The sequence below is a fragment of the Carassius carassius genome, chromosome 39 (assembly GCF_963082965.1).
Source record: "Carassius carassius chromosome 39, fCarCar2.1, whole genome shotgun sequence".
Lineage (NCBI taxonomy): Eukaryota > Metazoa > Chordata > Actinopteri > Cypriniformes > Cyprinidae > Carassius > Carassius carassius.
In genome coordinates this window covers 20660403-20684312 of record NC_081793.1, presented here as the reverse complement: position 1 = coordinate 20684312, position 23910 = coordinate 20660403, and the positions used below count along the sequence as shown (strand labels likewise).

General features: G+C 38.7%; 1 protein-coding gene across 1 annotated transcript in view; it reads right to left on the bottom strand.

Annotated features, from left to right (window-relative positions):
* The window catches only part of LOC132121595 (dynamin-binding protein-like), a 54965-nt gene that overhangs the window by 26781 nt on the left and 4274 nt on the right, over positions 1 to 23910 (bottom strand). The window contains exons 2-4 of the mRNA XM_059531158.1: positions 13190 to 13347; positions 12982 to 13104; positions 6309 to 8504 (exon numbers count right to left, since the gene is read on the bottom strand). Of these exons, the coding sequence (XP_059387141.1) occupies positions 6309 to 8504; positions 12982 to 13104; positions 13190 to 13334 (2464 nt within the window). The 5' untranslated portion in view covers positions 13335 to 13347. The remainder of the gene's footprint in view (positions 1 to 6308; positions 8505 to 12981; positions 13105 to 13189; positions 13348 to 23910) is intronic.

Below are 23910 nucleotides of genomic sequence, written 5' to 3'. Positions count from 1 at the left end.
TACATTTTGATTAGTCCAAATCTATCAGAGAACACAACAGGACCCAAAAAGTAATTACAGCAACGAAGCATTCAGATGCATGCTTGTGACAGAGGTGAGGATCCAGGTCTCGCATGCCACTCTTCTCATCTCTGTTATTAGAATAGCCCTCCATTCAATCCCTCACAGCCTTTCCAGCAGGCGATAGAATCATACAGGTCTTTAAAGAGCCTTCTGTTAACCTGAATAGGCTTTCGTGCATGAGACGGGCACAGAAAAGCTGGGAGCTGGAGATTAGATCCAGGACACAAATGAGCTCTTGATGCTTTTTATGAGCACCCAAACAGATCCAAATTAGAACAAGGGCTGTGAAAGGGGCAACAGAAGGCTAGAACGGGACACTCACTCATAGATACACATATAAATGAATCTGTTAGAACTAAAATCATAACTCTGTCTTTCCTCCAACAACATAGCTATGGAAAGAACTGTTCCCAGACTAAAAACGATAGATGAGAAATATTAGTCTTGTTTTTTGTTTCATTCCAGAAGAGATGATGAAATAAGAAGCTCGTCTCCTCCCTTTAGCAGAAAACCACTGTTCAGCGAGTACTACTCCATAGGCTCTTGATTGACTCCCTTCACTGTAACAATAAATAACCATGGTTTCTACCCTCCCTGTTGAGAAACACACCCTGTTATGATAAATGTGGAAACACACACACACACACACACACACACACCTAAATTAATACAGAGAAACCCACAAGGAAATAATCTTACTTCCAAAATTATGACACCCAATGACTCAATATGACGCACATTGCTATAATAATAAGCATTATAAACCGAAATAATTTCACTGGGATTATCTTTTCTGTTTACTGCTCAGTGTAAACACATTTTTATTAAAGTCCACAGTTCTCTTACGAGAGCTCTCTCGTACTGCGTCTTAGCTAAGACGCTACGGGAAAAGTCTCTTTTCACGAAATACTGAAGCAAAAAATTATCCTTAATTTTGTATTTTTGTAAAGCGCATTTGCAGCAGTACACAGCCATAGGCGAGACGGCTCGTTCGCTCATTGGCTTGTTCTGCGGCAACTGCACAGCCTATCGAGCGCGGGCTGATGCAACATCAGACCAATAAGGGCGCTTCGCGCCCTTCTTGCCACTTCCCGCCGAAACGGGTGTGGCCCAACCTATAAAAGGAGCTCGAAAAGGCTGACTCACCTGATTTTTCATCTCTTCAGCGAAGCTCACGCATCGCTGGATCACGGAGGAAGCAAGCGCCGTCTGAGAAAGCACATCAGCAGGACGAGCCATTCTGAAGCTGCTGGCATCGCCGCCTTCCATTGCCGTTCCTGCTGCGCTATCCGGCGCCTATATCCTTTCAATCCTGTTATATACAAGCTGTTCTTTATGTGTGTGTGTGTGTTCGCCCTGCGACACACACTCGTAAAAGAGCTCGCGTCTTTTTTAAGATGCCTTCCTCAGTGAGGGAGACCGGTACGTCATCTGTGTCTCCTGCCTGGGTGAAGATCATGCAGCGCTCGCTCGCTGACGGCGGATGCCCCCACTGCGAGCTGTTGCCATGGTGACTCTGAGGACTCGCCTGGCCTTTTTCTCTGAGCCTGCATTCTCCGCTGCGCTGAGGCGCCGTAAAAGCATCGCTTCCAGCGGATTCCGGAACCGTCTTCAGCTCAACCGAGCTCGCCGGTTCGCCCTGCTTCACCGCCCCCCCCCTGCATCGCTTCCCGGTGGGCAGCGCCCGCTGTTTGCCGGCGCGTCGTCCGAGGAAGTCGATCTCAGGGCCGCGTCGGGGGAAGAGGACACGCGCTCTCTGCTAGCTTCGGGCAGTGAGGGCTGGGCGAGCTCCGAGGATCTCGCGCCTTCTGCTCAGAAGCCCAGCAGACGAGCTGACATCGAGAAGGAGCCGGGGCGAATGATCGTGTTGGCCGCGATGAGTCTCGGCCGCGAGTGGTTTGCACCAGCGCCCCCCCTTCTCGTTCCCGGCTGGATGGTATTTCCCTTTCGGATGAGCGTACTTCTCAAAGCCCGCCTCATTTCTTCCTGAGCTTCACGAAGAGGTGGCGAAGGCTTGGAACGCTCCATATTCAGCACGAACTCGTTCGTCTGTCTCACTAGCATTCTCCACACTGATGATGCTAAAAACAGGAACTACCACTCACTTCCGCCGGTGGAACAGGCGATAGCGACGCACCTTTGCACCTGGAGGTTCCCGCCTTGCAAGCAAGGCTGCTGTCGGTATAGGCGAATCAGGGCCCTGAGGGGAATTCTGAGTTCACGAGCGCTATGCGCTGCCGACTGTTATATGGGCAGTATTGCGTAAGACCCGCATTGCCACATTGGTCAGGCCTTGCCTCGGCTGTGTGACGTCATATTGCCGCATCTACGGATGCTGCTAGATATGGGACGGAGGGCTTTTTCCCTTTTCTGTCCTGGACTCTCTGTGAGTCCCTCAGGTGACTGTGCACTGTAAATCCTGGGCGTTGCTTCAGGTTTATTGGTGTGTGATCCCTGCGCGCACGGCATTTTACACTGGGTTCCCGTAGCGTCTTAGCTAAGACGCAGTACGAGAGAGCTCTCGTAAGAGAACGTACTTGGTTACTAAACGTAACCTCGGTTCTCTCTAGAAGAGCGAACGAGTACTGCGTTCTCTGCCGTGCGCACGATTCACTCTGGTTCGCTTCGGCGATGAAATAAATCAGGTGAGTCAGCCTTTTCGAGCTCCTTTTATAGGTTGGGCCACACCCGTTTCGGCGGGAAGTGGCAAGAAGGGCGCGAAGCGCCCTTATTGGTCTGATGTTGCATCAGCCCGCGCTCGATAGGCTGTGCAGTTGCCGCAGAACAAGCCAATGAGCGAACGAGCCGTCTCGCCTATGGCTGTGTACTGCTGCAAATGCGCTTTACAAAAATACAAAATTAAGGATAATTTTTTGCTTCAGTATTTCGTGAAAAGAGACTTTTCCCGTAGCGTCTTAGCTAAGACGCAGTACTCGTTCGCTCTTCTAGAGAGAACCGAGGTTACGTTTAGTAACCGAGTACGTTTTTTTGTTGATTAGTCAGGAAAAGAACTGTGAAAAATTTGTAAACAGCAAAGAGAACAAATAATTATTAATAGGAATGAAGAAGTTTAAATTAAATTAAACCACACACACAAACAGTGTTGCTCCAATCCACTTCAGTTAGTCCAAGACATACAGGCGTCACAGAAATCAAGTGTTATTCAATAAGACTTGGGCAGTGCTCTAAACCAAAGGTATGCATCACTATGTCTGATAATCACCTATTTCTATGCATATTTTGGACATTTTGCACAAGAAACCACCAATATGCGCATAAATTCTAAAAATGCACATTAAAAACTTATTACTAGATAAGGGATAACTTGACCAGTGGACCGATCTCGTTCACAGCATCTGTTTGCTGTTTTGGTCATTCTGAAATGCCTAAGGAAAGTCTGTCATCAAAGTATTTCTGTATATTTACTGTCTTACTCATGTATTCAGTGGCTCCTACTTTTCTTAGAGATATTTAGTGCCAGTTTATCAGGAAGTGACAATTTTGTTCTCATTGACTTGCTGAACGGTAACCGTGGTTTATTCGCAAATGTTTTATGCAATATTCCAAAATTTTAATCTTTGGATGGAAACATAGCTACTGATGACCCATTGACCCATTATCAGTTCCAAAACCCGATCCAAGTTTCAAACAGAAATCCTTGTTCCGTATAGTTGACAACAGATGCCTGCGCCTAGCAAAAGGTTACATTTACTATATCAAGCAAGATGTGTACACAGCTGTGTGCAAAGGTCTATGTGACATACATAAAAGTTTCACATGCTGTGAACTCAATAACATAAATCAATGTCACTGTCTTGACTAATTACAAAAGCAGTCTCATGAAAAAAAAAAAAAGTATAATACCATATACCACAGTTACTCATTGCGCGGCTCGTCAAGCTATAACTGGCGGCTCGCATAGTAGCTTACAGTATCACACTGCCACTTGCCTTCAGAGCATGTGAGGCGGGAGCGAGCGGGGAGCGCGAGCGGGCGGATCTTGGACAGAGCGCAGAGTGGCAATTTCAAAAGGACGGTGGACGGAGCGTCGCATTTCCCGCTCCAATTTCGCTCTGCTCACACCACGAGTCTGAAGCATGCTCATTCAAAACTCGGCTCAATAATGGAGTTCAAAAAGTAAAATGAGAATTCATACAGGTGTAGCCTATCAAAGGCGCATCGGTCAAAAAATGTGCCATGAAGAAGAAAAAGCATATAGGCCTAGCCTCGCACTGGACTATAAGTCGCATTTATTTAGAAATGTATAAAAAAAAAAAAAAAAAAAAAAAAAAAAATCTTATGGACGGGACAGTTTTCCGTTATGGACGTGAGCGCTCTGACAGCGGCACTAATACTGCTTTAAAACTTTCACTGAGACCTCAAACAGAAAGCACAAAGCCTGTCTTTAAATTTGATTTCCTTTTGTATTAATTGTATCTTAATTTTAATCAAGGTTTCATCAACCAATTGTCTGGATTTAATAAGAAGTAAATAGAAAATAGATAACCACGATACGAAGGAGCCGGTGTGAACCTGGAGTTTGTCTCATGAATGAACCCTACTTGCCTCACAGACCCGACAAATAGGATATATATAAAGCTTGAAATGTCTACTTTTAAACAAAATTTAAAACGAAAGAAAACAGACTGCTCTCCCTCCCGTATGAAATGTGCATTTCTCTCAGGCGCGTTCACTACTGTGAAGATCACGAGTCAGCATCTTTCTAGCCGACAGACATAAAAAAAAATTAAAAGTCTTCTGCTATATTTTACATATTCATAATCATTAATTTTGCCGGTTCGTTGTGACAGCTTTTAGGTGCCCTTAAATGTTACATGAATGCATCAGCACTGAAAACATCAAGATTTTTTTTTCTTTTGGGGGCATTTTGTTTGACATGCATGCCAGCTTTCGCTCATCCCAGTATTAAAGTAAATCTGTTCTTAAACGAAAATGTATTGGCCGTGTTATTTCTTTTTTGTGGGATGTCCAATTTATATGTAGAAATGCACATTTGCAAAGGTGACTTAGTATGTTGTCGTAAAAGTGGCTCGCCTTTTGATTTTGCTCTGCCAATGTGGCTCTTGTGAAAAAAAATAGTGAAGATCACTGCCATATACTAAGAAATACACACACAACCCCAATCCATCTCATCTCAAGTCTTACCTGGTGCATGTGTGGTTCCGGTTCTAAGAACATGGGCAAAAAGGACTGTGAAATGCACCAAAGGCTGAACCAGAGAGCTCCAGAGTCTGGTTCAGTGATTATGGGAGTAAAAAGACATGTAGAGAGAAATGTAGGGATAGAGAGCAAGAGAAAGAGAGCAAGAACATGGGTGCAAAGAGGCCATATATTTCATATGTACATGGTAAAAGTGTAGCCAACAGAAACAGCATTCCACACGTAATATACCAATGTTAAAGAAATTATAAGGGTAAAACCTTTTAAATTATAACTACGGATGTATCTTTAGTTGCTAAACAGTTACTTTAGTATTTGTGTATACAGTTTGTGCAAACACAAAATTACCACCTAAGACCGAGAGGTTTAACAAGATCTGGTACAGAGGGATCACATTATGTTTTACTGTGCAGTGAATCGTGGCCACAATGCCTGATGTCAGACTTCAGCAAATATTGTGTAAAGACATGATACTCCCAGTGCCACTGTCTACTGACTTTTTCTACTTTGAGAATCAAAGTGGTTTCCTTTATTGAAAAGGTCCGCCTATAATGTGTTTAGCACTATGCCTAGGTGTGTTCCATTCCCTAGTTAGGTGTGAAGGTCAAGCATAGACCATCTATGAACAAACGCTGAATATTACATAACAGCGATGAGAAAGCATTAGAACGATAATTATATAGGACATATAATTCCTCTTTTAGATTGTTATATTATTGACAACAACTTTGAGACGATGTCAGCAAAACAGCCGATGCATATTGATATAGATGACAAACTTCTTAGGAAATAAGTTATGTTTACAGACATGGTATGGAGAATTTCAACATAAATAAAAGTTTGTATGTATTGACACACCCAGTACAGTGAACTTTGTCTCGGATGACGTTTCAAAGGCATATCGAAAGCATTTATCTGGAACTTCTGTAACGTTCAAGATGTAATTTTACCTCAAAAGATGATAATGAATGAATGAATGAATATTAGATTTCAGATACTGAACGTAATCTGTATCTGTTGTAAAAACACAACACATATACTAATTTGAGAGTATTAGTGACTACCTTGTAGCTGCTGCTGCTCCAGGATCAGTGTTTCCATGGTGTATGTGCAGAATTCCAGATTCTCAAGAGCCTGTTGTCTCGAAGTCTCATCCTGCTCCTCTTCCAGCATGGTCTGCAGCTCCTGGGCTGTGTGAGAATACATATCAATGTCTCTTTCCACCTCATCCAACCTCAAGAGTAACTTATATTGCTCCTGTTCCCTCTCTCTTTCTCTCTCAGTTTCTTTCTCCATCTCCAGAACATCCTCTGCATCTTCCACCTCTTCAACGGTCTCTTTCTCTTCTGGCGAGTTATAGAATGGGTTGGAGTTGGGTGAAGGAGGGCCTGACATCACAGAGTTGGTGTGTGTGCATGGAGGAGGTGGTCGTGGGGCTGGACGTGCAGGTCTGTAAGGCTGAGGAGCAATACGTCCATTGGTTTGAGGACAATTCGAGTTTGTAGGTGCTGGTGGCCTAAGGACCCGCGGTCTAGGAGGAGGTGGGCGTAGCGTTTTCCGTCTCTCCAGAGAGGAGGAGGCGGAACCAGAAGGAGAGGAAGTGGTGGGCAACAGACATTCCATCAAGGAGTGGGAGGAACCATGGATTATGTCATGCTCATTGCTGTAGTCCATAATAGAGAAGTGGCGGGAAACTTCATTGCCCCTCCTACCACTAACCTCCTCCCATCGGCTCAGTTCTGTGAATCCATTGCCACAACCTGGTAAGCTTTGTTCCAACTCTATCAGCTGTTGAGAAAGCTTGGCTTCAAGATTTCCAGCTGACACAGCTAAAGTCCCCAATTTCTGAGACGTTGGTAACCCATCTGAACCCTGTTCCTGAGGCAATGCCCAGTGGTCACTGCAACCCCCAGACATTAGGTCCGCATTACTGACACTTGCATGTCGAGTTAACTTCTTCTGCCTGTTTTTATCAGCAGAGATTTTACTGTTGAAGGGGCTTCTGCTGTCATGAGATGCATAGTTACCTCTGTTTCTTGTCCAGATGGAATTAGGTGAGGTTCTGGTGAGCAGATTCAGATTTTGTTTCCTTGTGATTGGTGTTGGGGGAGGTTCTCGTAAACTGGTGTGAGAACTTGTACTGTATTTTCGGTTGCTGAGGGCGTGTAGACTTGGCCTAGGGGGCAGCTGGGGTTTACCCAAATTGGGGCTGCCTGTTCTGTTACTTTGGACTTCTCTGTGGGTTGAGCTACTCGCTCTGTGGGGTTGTGTGTGAGGGAGTGGGGGTCTTTCTCGTCTTCTTTCTTGTGACTGAACCTGTGATTGGTGTAGAGTCTTTTCTCTCCCTTGAGAACTTTGATCGGAGTGCATGTAGTACACCTGCTCATCCTTTCTTTCTTCCTCCCGGCGCTCAAAGTAATCCAGGTCCCACACTGTGTGATCTTCCGGAGTAGCCCACTCCTGCCCATATTCTGGCACTGTGCAATCTTGTTGAGGTGAGGTATTATCGGTAGTGTAACACTCTTCTTCTCTTTCAGGTACACTAATTTCACAAATTAATGTCTCCGTTTGTGGGACAACCTGCAGCTGCCCTTGTATCTTGACAAATCGATGAGGAAAAACTCCTCTTCTGCCACGTATTTGCCCCTCCAACCAGCCATCCTCCAGCGTGGTGAGGATACGGATCCTATCACCAGCATCAAATTCCAGCTCACCAGGTTCAAGGGCTCGGAATTCATAAAGCGCAATCCCATATACAGCTCCCTCTTCCTCCTCCTCTTCTTCCTCATGCTGTTGTTGAATCTCCATTTCTGAATTTTCCTCATCCCTTCTCTCTTCTTCCTCCATTCTGTAAGCTGGATACTGATGTAGGGTCTGAGGTTCAGGCTCCTCCAGAAGTGAGCGCAGGGGTCCAAGCAGCTCTACAAAGCCCTCAGGGAAAACTCCCGTCCTGCCCTCCAGTTCTCCCTGGAACCAGCCAGGTTCTGGCAGTCCTATGATGGTGATGATATCACCCTCTCGAAAGTCCAGCTCCTCGTCCAGCTGGGCGTGAAGGCTCATAAGGGCACAGGCCTGGCCCAGCGCATGTGGGGGAAGCTCCGAGGCCTGAGCAGCCGCACTGAGCTCTGACAGCTGCTTGGATCGCCCGGAAAGCTCCAGCTCTTTAACGCAAGAGATGGGGAAGAGCCCACGTGAGCCCCATGCATTATGGCCTCTCATCCACACAGCATCCACACTGCTTTCAGCAGCAACTACATCACCTACAGGAAGAGAGAGAGAGAGAGGAGAAGAAGATAAGCATCAGGATAATGAGGATTGAAATATTCTCAAAATAAATACTACCAATTAGTTATAATAAAAAACAATTTGATGAAAATTGCTTGAAACCTTTAGCAACAGCTACTGCAATTCTGTCCTGGCTGAATTCCCAGCATATGTAAAGAGATCATAGCTTAATCAGAATGCAGCAGCTCTGTTTATATCTAGGGATGCACTGTAAAACTTCTCACTTCCCCTTTTAAGGAGCTTTTATTAGTCTTTTTTTCTATTATAAAAAAAGATTTAAAAATCCTAAAAACAAGATATTAATTTACTTAGCCTATCTAGACTATCTTAAATGTACTTATTTATGCAATGGCAGCATCTAGGCTACTTCATTACAGTTCCGTAGGCTAAATTAAAATAAGTAAATAAATGAATAAACTTTTCAAAAAGATAAGGCTAGATAAACAGGATAAATAATATCAAGCATTCAAAATAAGTGTATTTTGTCTTACAGTACGGGCATATATTTATTTTACTTGTTTATACTTAAAAATAAGTACCTCTGGTGCAGTAATTAAAGACAGAAAACAAGTCTGAATTCCCAATTCAAACTAGACACAATTCAATGCTACTGACAATTTAAAAAAAAAGATCAGAAAGATAACCATCTTGCATGTGTTCACAAACCAACAATTGGACCGCCCCCTCTGATTGACAACCACAGTACCCTTCGTCACCCTCACCTTATAGTCCCTCCTTTTCTCTTTACTTTTCTCACACCCAAATAGTGTACATAACTACTACATATGAGAACACAAGGACTTCTGTCAAGCTTAAAATGATCATTAAGAAAATCTGTTGACTTATTTATATAAGGATTTAGGTGGACTATATATTGTAGTAGCTGCATTAGTTTTAGTTGTTTGAGATCATACTTATTTGTAAAACTAGCATATTTGTTTGCATCCTCACTAAAGTATCTGCTAAGTGTATTAATTGTAAATGAAAATTTAACTAGCAGTTGAGTAATTGTGTTGATGCCTATATTTGCTCCCAGGCCAAAATACTAAATTTATTTCTTTTTATGCTGTCCTTGTAAACAGTATTAGAGCTGTGTGAAGTTCTCTGACATCAAGTCAGTTTGCACGGCGGTTAAGTCACCGGTGTGATCAGTTTCACTTAACGAACATGCACACATTCACATCAGGAGCAGGAGCCAGAATGTCCATTAGGGTCACAAGGGCCAAATTCCACACAGTCGCGCTCCACCTCCCTTTGTGTTTAACACAAACTAGAACAGCGTATATGATCCCCACTGACATGATAGCGGAAACAAAACTCTTCCAGTTCTTTTTCACATAAAAATGAAGGAAGTGTGCACTGGATAGTTTCCACATTAAATCAGGACTTACTACATTTAAAGCAATATAATACATAAACAGGCATGTAATATTCAAAACATCAAACACAAAGTAACATTTTCCAAAGTAAGTAATGAAAAGAAGAAAAAACATTACAGAACAGATAGGAACAACAGACAAGTAATACAAAAATATAATTTTTTAGGTTATTACTATCATTTATTCTACAAAATTTAAACAAACAACTAGTGACATCTAGTGGTGACTTGGGATCTGCTCTTCTTGAAAATGCTATTTTCAATTCATAGTTTTCAGGTATCTGGATCGAAGACATCTATAGAACTGCAGCACAAGCCTGTTAACTTTCCAATTCACAAATATTTGGAACTTCTCTCAAAGGTTTTGGCCATTTGCAATACATATAAAACACATGCCGCAACATTACAATTTAAAACTTGTTTTCTTTTTAATAGTTTGCTGTGGGAAAGCATTTAATGTGAAACTTTGAGAAATGGGGTTTATATTCTGGGTTCATTTGCTTGCCTTCGCAAAGTATGTATCAGCAATAAGGTGTATGCTGAATTTGGCCTTTAAATATCACTGTCTTACTACATTACTACTAGGGCTGAATGATATGGACAAAATTTCATATCTCGATTTTCATGCCAGATATCTCGATATCGATACAATACGATATGACTACGTGTTCTTTTGCTAAGCACTAGGGGTGCACCGATCGAGATCGGCCGATCGTTATGCGCATCTCATCAGTAAAGCCGGTTGTGTAATCAGCGGTAAATTCCATCAGGTGCGTGATTTCACATAGAGCAGCTGGTACTACACAGAGCCATTGTTAACTGAGAAGATGCGCAAATCCACGTTCAGCATCAGCGTTTATTTGCGCAACTAGACAGTTAACAACGGCTCTGTGTAGTAACAGCGGCTCTATGTGAAATCACCCACCTGATGGAATTTACCGCTGATTAGATAACCGGCTTTACTGGCGAGATGCGCATTAACGATCGGCCGATCTCGATCGGTGCACCCCTACTAAGCACGACCTGCACAACACGTCACTCTGGTTTACATAGTCTTTTTTGAATCCAAAATACTTCCAAATTATGGAAGATGATTTATGGTTTGGCACCAAGTCAGATTCTGCACTGCCACTGGCGCATTATCTCCCGCACTCATTTTCTTTCTTTCTAATTTATCCGCTGTCTCTGTACAGTGTGCATAGACGTTGGAACAGGGCCGCCCACCTCCCCCTTTCCCCACTCCTCTCGGGGTCAGGCAGCTGGGGGGGTTTTTGTTCGTTGTTTTTGTTTTCCTTTGCTTTATATATATATATATATATATATATATATATAATGTATATATGTATATATGTATATATATATATAGTTTTTATTTATTTATTTATTTATATATATATATATATATATATATATATAGTTTTTATTTATTTATTTATTTATTCATATATATATATATATATATATATATATATAAATAAATACAGAATCTGAATTAAAATGTGTTTGATTTAAGCCTACATTTCAAAATTTTGTGTCAGAAAATGTATTGTTTTTAAGCCTTTTGCACGTACGATCACACAGGTGTAATCAGTCTAGGCTGGTCCCTTGAGCGTACGATCAAGTGCATCACATGATCAACTGCTAAATTCAAATGTTGACAGGCGCGCTCAGAGCTGTCATATATCACAACTTTTCAGTGTTTTCAACCACATACTGTTTATTTTAGGTTTCAAACATATAAATTCACATAAGTACTAAAAAAACAAAACATTTAGAGTTTGTAAAATACACACTGATGTCTATGGAAGAGGTAATAATAATCCTTTCCATTGTAATTCGACACGTTTTATTCATATCAGATACACATTGTGTAAGTAACTTCAATGTTTACTCTATTCTATTCCCAGTTCACCAGCCACTTACTTTTAAGTATTTCGGGAGTATTTCAATATAGTTTCCACGTCCCTGGTAGTGTGTGCACACTGGCTTTAGCGGTGCATTCAAGGGCACTCGTAAAACTGATGTTTGTTGTGACTGCCAGAGTTGTATGCAGGGCGAGCGCGGAGAGGGGAAATCTATATCGTCTATATCGTTGCTTTTTTCGATAGTAATATCTTGAAAGTTCATATCTAGATATAGATACGATAACGATATATCGTTCAGCCCTAAATACTACTTAAAGCAAACCTCATAAAAAGAACTGCTGGTCAGCCTTGTTTTGCCATCCATGTGGGCGTTCTTGTAAGGGTGTGATGTCACGTGAAAACTATAAATTGCATGTATAGTGCTCAAAATCTGGAAACTCTGATGATATAATCTTATACACTATATGTAGATCAAAACAGACCATAAATAAACTAGATACATCAGGAATAAAGATGACAGAGTTTCCACTTTTGATATACATCTCTACTCGCTAAAACAGCAAACATAGCAATTAAAACTTATAAAGTGTGTTTTCTTGGTTTCTCTGTTGCTACAGTAGAGGTGATCTACAATCTATGGCTCTACTGTAAAAAATAATATATACCTTCATATATGACATTACGTCACTCTGAGCAAGCAGGATTTATGCTGAAGAAAAGAGAAAATAGCAGTACAAAGAGATTTAACTCATCACCTACTTAAAAGTTTTGACATTATTTATAGATTAAACATCTTTATGTTAAAACAATATCTGGTTCAAAAAGAAAAATTCTGTATTAATCGATAAATCACCCTCATGATCCAAACCTGCAAGATTTTCTTTCTTACATGAAACACAAAAGTCTTCTTGAAACCATATGGTAGCTTTTTGTGATGCAAGGATTTTTCTGCTTTATTTTATATGTTTTTTTTTCCCCCACTATCTCCAAAAATGCAGAATGCCCAAAAGTCTCTTTATGGGGATTGCATTATTTCTTTGAATTGTTTGCAAGTCATATAGGTTTGGAATAACATGAGGTTGAGTAAATGATCGGTTTAAAAGTGCAGTAAGCATCAGAATAATTTTCCCTTTGTTGCAGTATTATTAACCTTAATGGACCTGGATAAAACTCCTGCATGTTTAACAACTGAGAGCATAATGTATGTACCTCTCTTTAGTGGTAAGTTTCCAGCATCCACAGAGTTAAAGTCACTGATGCACACATACAGATTCTCTCCTGTCTTGGTGCTTGGGATTGTAACGGGTTCCACAAAAGTGCTGGGAAACTGGCCTGAAGGTAGAAAGAATAAAAAGATATCAAGACTGAAATCAAAGACAGAAGACAACATGTACTGTGAATCCTCACACGACTTTACCTGTGACTCCATCTTTAATTCCAAGCAGCCAAAATTCATCAACAACACTAAGCACTTCAATGACATCTCCAGTGAACAGAGGGAGTTCTTCAGAGACGCTGGGAAGGAACTCAAACACGGCACGCACCACCGATCCAGCCTCCATGTTCACTCATCACCTGTGCATCACAAGCAAAAGAGAGATGGATTAAACATGTCACCTATACAACAAACATATTTTCAATATGGCCTCCCAATGTATTTGTTGATTGGATGCCCTTTCCTGTTAAAGAACTTCACTTAAGACATTTTGAAGTGATGAGCTCAAAACCCAATGACGTCAGAAGAGCTATTTGGAAAATAAAGATTTTCCACATTTATTAGAATACCACGCAAACCATTTATTTTCAAGATTAATAATAATAAGATCCGTACTGTCCCCAAACCTTTGAATGGTAGCATAAATAGCAAAGAATGCATCCTGTGTGTACAAACCCTAGTCTCCCTCTTTTGCACCTCTGCTCATTCAATAGCAACTCCATGTGTAAGCAAACAGAAGTGACAGCATAAATTAATCCCTCATGAGGATGACTAAATAAATGTGTATAATTTAAGGTGACTGAATTCACCTCTCTCTGGACAACATTTCTTCAACAAGCTCAAATGCGTTTATACACCCTCTAAAACACATTAAGTCATCCACATGAGAGCACTAATGGGGTGGAGGCCTTGAGAGGGAGACGGTGCAGTCCAAAGATAATAGACAATGTAGAGTCATAAAGTTCTGCATGCATGAAGTATACAAGTGATTGTGACTCTGAAACAATGTGAATTCATATGAAAATATTTATAGGAAAGCATGTTGCTGCCAGAATTAGAAGTTAGATAGTTACAGTACTCCTTCATTTTAAACAAATGGAGATTGTAAAATAAAGAGAGGAAATGAGAGCTGAAACACACATTTCAGAAGCTCAACAAACTCTTTGTCTGCTGTGTGTGTGTGTGTGTGTGTGTGTGTGTGTGTGTGTGTGTGTGTGTGTGTGTGTGTTTGTCTCTCTCGGGACCTCTCAAGTGTTGGGTTGAGGGGTAACAGGTGACTCAATTGAAAGGTTAAAGGGGTCACAGTAGGACTCGTCTAGATGCCAGGTGAAAGACTATGTCTGAAAGTGACATTTTGTCCTTATGTTGCACACAGATAACTGCATTTGAGTCAGGCTTGTGTGTTAAAAGTAGAAGGGAAAAAAATACTGCAGCTTTAAAGAAACTCAAAATACAATACAAAAGCCTAGTGTTTACCCACACTGATCTTCCCCTGCGGCAGAGAAAGTATTCATGATGTGCTGAGTCAATGAAAAAAAGGCAGCAACACAGACAATTTATAATTTTATGAAGCTTCAAGAATACTTTTTGCGTACAAAGAAAATAAAAAATAAGGACTTTATTCAACAATTAAGTTCATTAAATCATTGGTCATCATGTTATGGTGCTCCAGAAGGCAGTCTAAAACCTTAAAATGTGCCTTCATACTACAAGTAGCCTGTTAAATGACTGATGGACTGAGAAGAGAGGCAGCTGCTCTTGATTTTGGACATAGCCAGTGTGTTTCAGTTACAGAAAGAATGCACTGACGCAACTCAAGAATATGAGGGAGTATCAAAGCTTTAAGCCTCACGAGAGAGGGTGAACCTTAAATATACCCTTAACATCACTATGGGTGTTTAAATAACCATTATAATCAGCTAAAAACTGTTGGGTAAAACATATATGCATCCATTTCTCTAAAAGACTTAGAGCATTTCTTGCTTTCACAAGGGGATAAGTGAAACCAGAACATTCATTTGGTAAAATGATTTCAGGCATTTTGCATCCTTCCCTATGTCCTCCTCTGCTGTTCTGATCAGTACCCTCTGTGACAATGGAAAATTAGAGACTTGTTGACTCAGAAATGGATTCCAGTCTTCGGCACACACTCTGCGCACCACTTCAACCAGCAAAATAAATAAGTTGTCAATGACGGAAGAACCAACATGTTCAGACACGAGGGCAAAGCCACAGACACTGTGTGGCTGTGTGTGTAAGAGAGAGAGAAACAGTCTCTTTGCTTTAGGATCTTCTAAATGGGAAAAAAAGAGAGTTCCCAGAGCAAGATTCCAATGAGAGCTGGATATTTCCAGCTGACGAGTCAGTTCATGTGAGTCATCATGTCTGAACATCAGAAAGAGAAATGGCATGACCCTACAGTCTAGTGTTGTCAAAAGACCCGGTACTTCGGTACCAAGTCGGTACTAAAAAAATGTAAATGTGACGGTACCAGGTTTCTTTAAGTACCGGTAGTGCCGAGGTCCCGTTCAAACCCGGTTCAGCGCTATGATTTCCGCGAAGCAGAAAACGAGGACGGAATCTCAAAATCCAGTCATGAAAATGAAACTTACATTTTAATATGGACAGTCATGGAGTTCATTAAGAATTATTCATATTCATTTTTGAACAAGCAGAAGACATACCGGTTTCTCCGGTAGTGGGCGGAGCTAATGCGCAAATGGCAATTTCATTGGCTGGCGCTGATTTAGTACCGTCCCTGTTTTAATTTCAGCAAATCAGTTTGACCGAACGCAGACAACGTGATTAATATTCATGAACCCAGCAGCTCATCAATTCATAGTGCATTGGATATACATTAGTATGATAGTAGAATTAGTAGTAGTATTATCTTTTAATAATAATTAATATGATCTATTACTATTTTTTTTTACAGAAACCCTCAATGACCAAAAATATCTTAAGCATCACCACCAGTCTTAAGTTCAGTTAAAATGACAAATATGCATTCATTAGGCCTAAAAGTTAATTTTTACATGAAGGCATTGTGCTAGAAATATTACTATTATTTAGTAAAATGTATGTGATACTGCTACTACTGTTGAAAAAATTTACAAAATTTTATTTAAAAAAAAATAAATAAATCACAATATTTCTTCCATGTTTCAATTTTAATAGAAAATCCCCTTTATTTACCAGAAATAAAATGTGTTTAAATTTAAAATTAAAAGACAAATTAAATTTGGGTGAAACTTGTTCACTGTTTTTCATAATTATATAACTTGTAGAAAAACTTTAAACACAATTGTAAATAAGTATAAAGAATGGCATTGGTTTTATTTTAGTGCTAAAAAGTTTTTTTTTTTAATTAGAATATTTTTGTGTTTTGCTTTGGTACCGAGAACCGTGGATTTTCACTGGTATCGGTACCGAAATTTTGGTACCGTGACAACACTACTACAGTCTACCTGCAGCTATATATATATATATATATATATATATATATATATATATATATATATATATATATATATATATATATATATATATATATATATATATATATATATATATATATTATATATAACAGCAATGCATCCAATCTCCCTAAAACCATGAATACTAAGAAAGCATGCCCTGCTGAATCAATGCTGAAATTGTTTTAATGAAATAATCACATGTCAGTGCTTGGAAAAGTTCATTTGAATCTTAAGGTCATCGAGAACATGAAACAGAGATGACGAGTAAATCTCAGGCTAATAAATAAAGATGAATGAACAAAGCAAACTAGTGAAATAAAGTGAGGGTCTCTGTATTTGTGTGTGAGTGAGACACTTGGCACTGGAGTGACAGTGGTGCTAAAACGACAGACAGCATTGTAAACACTCACTCTACAGTCTTTCAAAAGGGTCACACACTCTCTCAAACACACACACAAACACCAAAACAGCTGGCATTACGAAAAAGAAGCAACTGTGCATCAGATGAAAGATTCAGTATTGAGGATTAATGTGACAATATCGCTGTTGTTTATCGATATTTGTGCAGGTCACGCGCCGCCTTCGCACTATCACACCTACTAATACAATCTATTTCTCTTTGCTTCTCATCACTGAATAAACTCTGGTATAAACCGCTGGAAGAAAACCTCTTTTTCATGAAAAGGTTTTTCTCCTAACCAGCTGTGACCACAACAAGACAAGACATCAGAGTGAAACCACCCTATGCTCCACATAAACTGCATATTAAAGATGACATCATGTGTCAAATGTTACTTTCATTCTAAAATTTTTAGGGTATTTCAGACTGAAACTGGATATTCAATGAGAAAAACTTATTACGTACAATGAATAGTTTTGTCTCCAAGACAATTTGCTTGCTATGTGTTAATCTGTATTGTGCTTCACTGTAAAATCTCTAACTTGCAAATTGTTTAAAACAAAGTTTATATTTAAATTGAATTTAACGGGAACTTGGTCTTCATTACATTTATTTTTCCGCTTCTATTTTGTGCTTTACTGCTTTATATATTTATTCATGTTCAGTGACAACTGTCATTTATTAAGGTATCCGGCAAATAACTTAAAGCACTGTCATTTTTGCTACAATTTCACATTATATAAAAAAAAAAAAGTACCTAATTGAAATGACATAAAACTGTAATAGACGCCACAATATATTATAAAAGCAGGCAGATAGAAGAGTAAAAACCATATTAATAGATAACATATAGAAATAATATTAATAATACTATTATTAATTATATAAATACACTAATAAAAACGTGGCTCAATGGTAGAGGATTGCGTTAGCAGCGCAAAAGGTTGTGGGTTCAATTCTAAGGGAACACACATGCTAGTAAAAAAATGTATTGCATAGCCTGAAAACACTGTAAGTCGCTTTGGATAAAAGCATCTGTTAAATGCATAAATGTAAATAAGAGAATGTGTTTTCAAATTGTAAAAATTTTAAGTCAATTTCAGGGGCTACTTCAGGTAAATATTTTAGGTCAAAGCTGTTTGGCTAACAAAAAAGTATGGCATTCCCTGTTCTGAAGGATATGCAAGTTTTCAGAATATTAAATAAAAATGCCTCTTAATAGCAAGTTGAAATATCTAATGTAAATTATTAAATAAAGCTTTGAAAAAGTTTAATAAAAAGGTAAACCTCATATTTCAAAATTATAATTGCTTTATTAATTAATTTATTTATATATTTATATATATATATATTTATATATATATATATATATATATATATATATATATATATATATATATATATATATATATATATATATATATTATACACATACATATATACATATATACATATACATATACATACACATATACATATATACATATATATATAAACATATATATATATAAACATACATATATATATATACCAGCCTGATCTCACAATCAAAACGTACATATTTAGACGTAAATTAAAACTGTCCAATACGTATGTGCCTTTACGTATTTACAGTGTCATTTACGTATTATCTGGACGTAATTACAGGTTCGATACGTATCGAAATTTACGTAAAAACAACCTCAAATACGTACAGATAGAACGTGTTCTCTGACCAGTCAGTTATCCATAGAAATTTGCTCATGAAGCTGCTTTTCAATGCGTATCAGATTAATTTTTTTAATATTTATGTATATTTTTCCTTTTTATAATTTTTTTTGATAAATGTAAGATCCCTATACCTCACCAGAACCTAAACCTACCAATTTTATACAGAATGTTAAAAGAATAAAACATAATAAAACACAATTTTAGTAAAAATATAACATTAAAACGTTATTTTGAGCCACTAACGTTAAGGCCTAAAAAAAAAATTTGTTTGGTTACGGTTTCCGACCGACCCTGTCAATTTATGTGCGACTCAAATTTATTTTATGAGACTGGGGAAGAATGGTCTTTCACACATCGTTAATTAAATTACAGTTTCCTTTAAATGCTGTTTTACACTTAAGTAATCCGTTAAAAACCATTAAGTATTGCATCAAAACCCTTTAACTGTCAATTCCTAAAGTGATCTATAACTTAAGGTTTGGAAATCGTAACATTAAGAGAAACACGGGGGGGGGGGGGGGGGGTCAACAGTATATCGCGGAACAGAGAGGGGGTGGGGGGGGGTGGGAGTCAACAGTATATCGCGGAACAGAGAGGGGGTGGGGGGGGGTGGGAGTCAACAGTATATCGCGGAACAGAGAGGGCACTGACAACATGCTGACAGACAGGACATTAACATTACCAGCTTACTTTTAATATGAAACAAAGTCTCATTTGGTTATTTCACCTTTCAAATGTGGTCATTTTTTAAAGAAATGTAAACAATAAATACCGTTTTGTGGCTCTTGAATGTGTCGAACAGATCGCTGTAAGTTAGATCATCAGTTAAAACTAACTGATCGTCTCTTGCTTCTAGTTAATTTATAGCATCAAAATCAAATAAACCACATAAATGAACATCTGACTACAAAAAGATGTCTGTACACTCCGTTTTTCAAGTTCAAATCCTCCATGTTAATCTACTATGAGATCGCCTGTCAAACTCCCGCGAAGGCTTTTTGTGTGTGTGTGTGTGCGTTTTGCGTGTCTATGGCAACAACAGACTTTAAACGGGAATACAGAATCACTGTCGTAAAAGTACCGGTACACACATTTAAAATCAGCGCGCGTGTGTGTAAAACTGCCACTGGAGAAAAAAATAAATAAATAAAAAAAAAAAAATTCCCTACCGACCAATGACCTCAACTGACAACCAACCGGAACCAAACTTTTTTTTTTTTTTTTAGGCCTAATCTTACACCTACCCCTAAACCTACCCATAACCATTTCTTAAAACTACATAACGTTACTGTTATAAATAAACAAATAACAGACAAACAAACATAATGTTAATCATTTATTTTGTGCGAAAAAATATCAAAAGTGGTACCAAAAGTTGTTCAAATGATAATGTGTTCCAGTCGCAGTCCTCTCTGGAGGTAATAGTTTTTATAGGGTACAGAGCAGAATTTAATTTATTAATCCGTGAAATTATGAATCTGTCTTCTCTCCGTGAAGGCGCACTGGCGCAGTAGCAGTACTGATTTCAAATGTCTATCAACTGAAACACGACATGTCGCAATCTATGACGAATTATGTGAGAACCAATGAGAGTTCGATATTAGTGCCGTAAACCATGTCGTAACGATCCTGTTGCGCATTGGCGCTATTTTCAAATTCGAATCATAACGAGCGCGCGCTTTGACTGTGACGGACGCTGTTGCTGAGAATGAAGATGAAGATCGATTGATATGGATATGTTCCTTGCAAACATCTGGATTCTAAAGATATGGAGTACAGCAAACAAATAAAATGGATGTGATTTGTAATTGTATGCTGTGCTTTTGTGTATCTATGTGTTGCAGCATGCACAGAAATGTTATTTCCTATTAAGTAGATGAGTAAACTGCTTTCAATATATTCAATAAAAACATTTATTGATATGACAATTAAATACAACAGATTTAAATCATTAAAGCCACGATTTTAATATTAATACATGGGAATTCATATAAATTCACACTTTACGTTAGATTATTTACGTTTTTTTAGCTGCTAACACGTAAGTATTTGTACGTTTTCCTGCTACAAATACGTCTAAGTTGTACGTTTTTATGTGCATGAAAACGTAAGTAAATGTACATGTGGTAGAACCACATTTAACGTAAAAATACACACGTATTCTCATGAGATCACGTTGTATATACATATATATAACTCTGTAAATAAATACAATTTAAATTCACGTCGGCACATTTCAATGCACTGTGAATGGAACATATACATTCGATTCGAACTGGAATCATGGTGGAATATCCTGTGATGTCCACTTCGCAGGGCACTTATGTTCGAATAGAACAAACGACTGAAGCGATAAGAGATACAAGATGTGCAGAGCAGGGGGGCGCGATGACTGGAATTGAAAACCACTGCTTTAGGTATTACATGGAGCAAAGATGAAAACAATATCATTTCTTAAGACAGTGAGAACCTTCAGAGGTACATTCATATAATTAATTAATTCATATATTCATTTGTATAATTCCCTTAGCATTCTTTTAAAACCTCCCAGCTTTTCCCCCATTTTCACTCAAAACAAAACTACTCTGCATGCTGTGTGCATGTGAGACTGTTACTGAAAAATGTGCTTTATGCTGGAAAGTATTTATTTATCGCTAGTTGTTCAAATCATGGTAATCTATTACAGCTTTTAATGATAATTAAAAGATGAAACGGTAATACTAACCGTGGGGAATTTTATCATGATTTATCATCAAACCGGTAATCGTTACATTAGCTTTTCATCAATCACAAACCCTCTGCAGTTTGGGAAACCCTATACTACATGGAATAATGAATCATCACATAAAAACAAGGAAAATTTATTAAGAAAGTAAACAGGGTCAGTTTACATTTTATGTTGACTTTAATATCAAATATATTCTGATTAACTGTGATTTAAAGGGTTAGTTCTCCCAATAATCAAAATTATGTCATTAATAACTCCCCATCATGTCGTTCCAAACCCGTAAGACCTCCGTTCATCTTCGGAACACAGTTTAACATATTTTAGATTTAGTCCGAGAGCTTTCTGTCCCTCCATTGAAAATGTATGTACGGTATACTGTTCATGTCCAGAAAGGTAATAAAAACATCTTCAAAATAGTCCATGTGACATCAGAGGGTCAGTTAGAATTTTTTGAAGCATCGAAAATACACACAGTACACTGACTGAACCGCTGTGAAGAGAGAACTGAAGAAAACCGAGCCTGATAACGAACGAATGATTTACTCATTCTTGAGTCAAGAACCGTTTCTTTCAGATGCGTCCAATTTGAGAACCGAGGAGCTGATGATACTGCGCATGTGTGATTCAGTGTGAAGCAGACTGACACACAGAGCGTCTGAACCAAACTGATTCTTTTGATTATTGATTCTGAACTGATTCTGTGCTAATGTTATGAGTGCGGGTAAACCGAAGGCTTGAATGAAGGGCAATCATCGCCAAAGACGTTATTACGTCGAGCGCAAAAGAACCAGTGAACCAGTTTCTTCAACCGGTTTCTTCAACGAATCAGACATGTACAGCACGCGTTGTGTAATTATTTCTGCAGTTTAGGATATCGCACAAGATTTGACAACACAGAAAACATTTCATCACTGGATAGTTGTTTTTTTTTTCTGACACCATCATTTGACACAACCCTGGACGGAGTCTAAGTGAAAACATCCTTTCCTTGGCTATAAATCAACCATCTTTCTCATCCCTCTCCAGATCCAAGACACTCCCTTAAAAACTCTAACCATCCGTTTCCCCTTTTTCCGATTCTCCAGCAGTGTTCCCTCTCTGGAACTTGATCTGCTGACTGCCTGCTTTTATTTATTGAACAGGTCCGATTTCATGCCAACAATAGGAGGGGATATTCGAAGAGGTGGTTTGCTGCCTGCCCCCTCTGCTATTGCAACACACATTCAGGACTGGAAGCTTCCATATTGTGGCATGGTTCTGCTGCTTTTTTATTACGGTTGGGTGTTTACAGCAATGGCATTGAGTGTGCCCATAGTCAGGCATGTGGCGTTGCATCCATTTAAATGCATTCATTTCAAAACAATCCTAAATGAGGATCATTCTAGATGAGCTCAAACTAATGTGGCTCCTGTGTCAGCATGGGAGAAAATGCAGCAGATTTCAAACAGATCACGGTTGTGGATGGTAATGAAGTCCACAAAAACACATTTTATCCGATTACTCGATTAATCGATGGAATTTTTGGTAGAAAACTCAATTACTAAAATATTCGATAGCTACAGCCCTAATTTATTGATTTAATTAGATTCAATTTTATTCACGAAAATACATTTTCATATATACAATTTGATTCAAAAACAATTTGATTCGACTTGCAATGGAATTTATTTTGATTAAGTTCTATTCACCATTCATAGGTTTTCAACTGGGTTCAAGAACGATTTAGCAAATTCAGTATTATTTGATTCTATTTGCAATGAATTCAATTCAATTGTTGCTTTATACAAAGTATTCCATATACCATAATAACTGTGAGATCACAAATAACACTGCACTGTTTCCATTCATTTACGCGTATAAGTAATAAAAAATTTTTTATATATGTTTATATTTTTAAATACAGAAAGGAACCTTATTGAATCATGACTTTTAGCATTATAAACCCGTTAATGGTTTAACAAATGATCAAATGCCCAAAACAAATGCTTTATGATTCCAAAAACTATGCTTCAAGAACAATGCATACAGAATTTGTAACTAGGATTGTGAGTAAATCATGAAATTTTAGGCAACACAAACACCCCGTCATTTTAGGCAACAAAGTGTCATTTAGATCCATGTGAAGCTGGCTATGGATAGAACAGTAATCTATAATATACAATCTTGCTCTAAGAAACACAAAAGAAGATCATCCACCACAGGCCACAACTCATTGTCTTCTCAAAAACCATAAAGAAAGGCCTTAAAACAACACAGACATAGACTGACCAATCTCAGATTCATTTAAAATGTGCTTGCCTTCGATCACATCTGGTGTGGAGTTGGAAGTAGCATGCACAAGTCACATGACTTGGCCCCACAGACTTCAATTCTGTACCCGAATCTGACAAATTCAACTCATCTTTGAATCAAATAGAGGAGGTCATGTGCAATATGAGGTCCCAATACACAAGCTCCTAAAAACAGCTGGTGTTCTAGACAAATGGAAGTCATCAGTTGTTGCATGATTCATAGTATCTGCTGAATTTGAATGGTCACATGACATAAAACAAACTAATATCAATTACAGTACATGGGCCGGGAGATGCACTGCAAGCTTACAGTT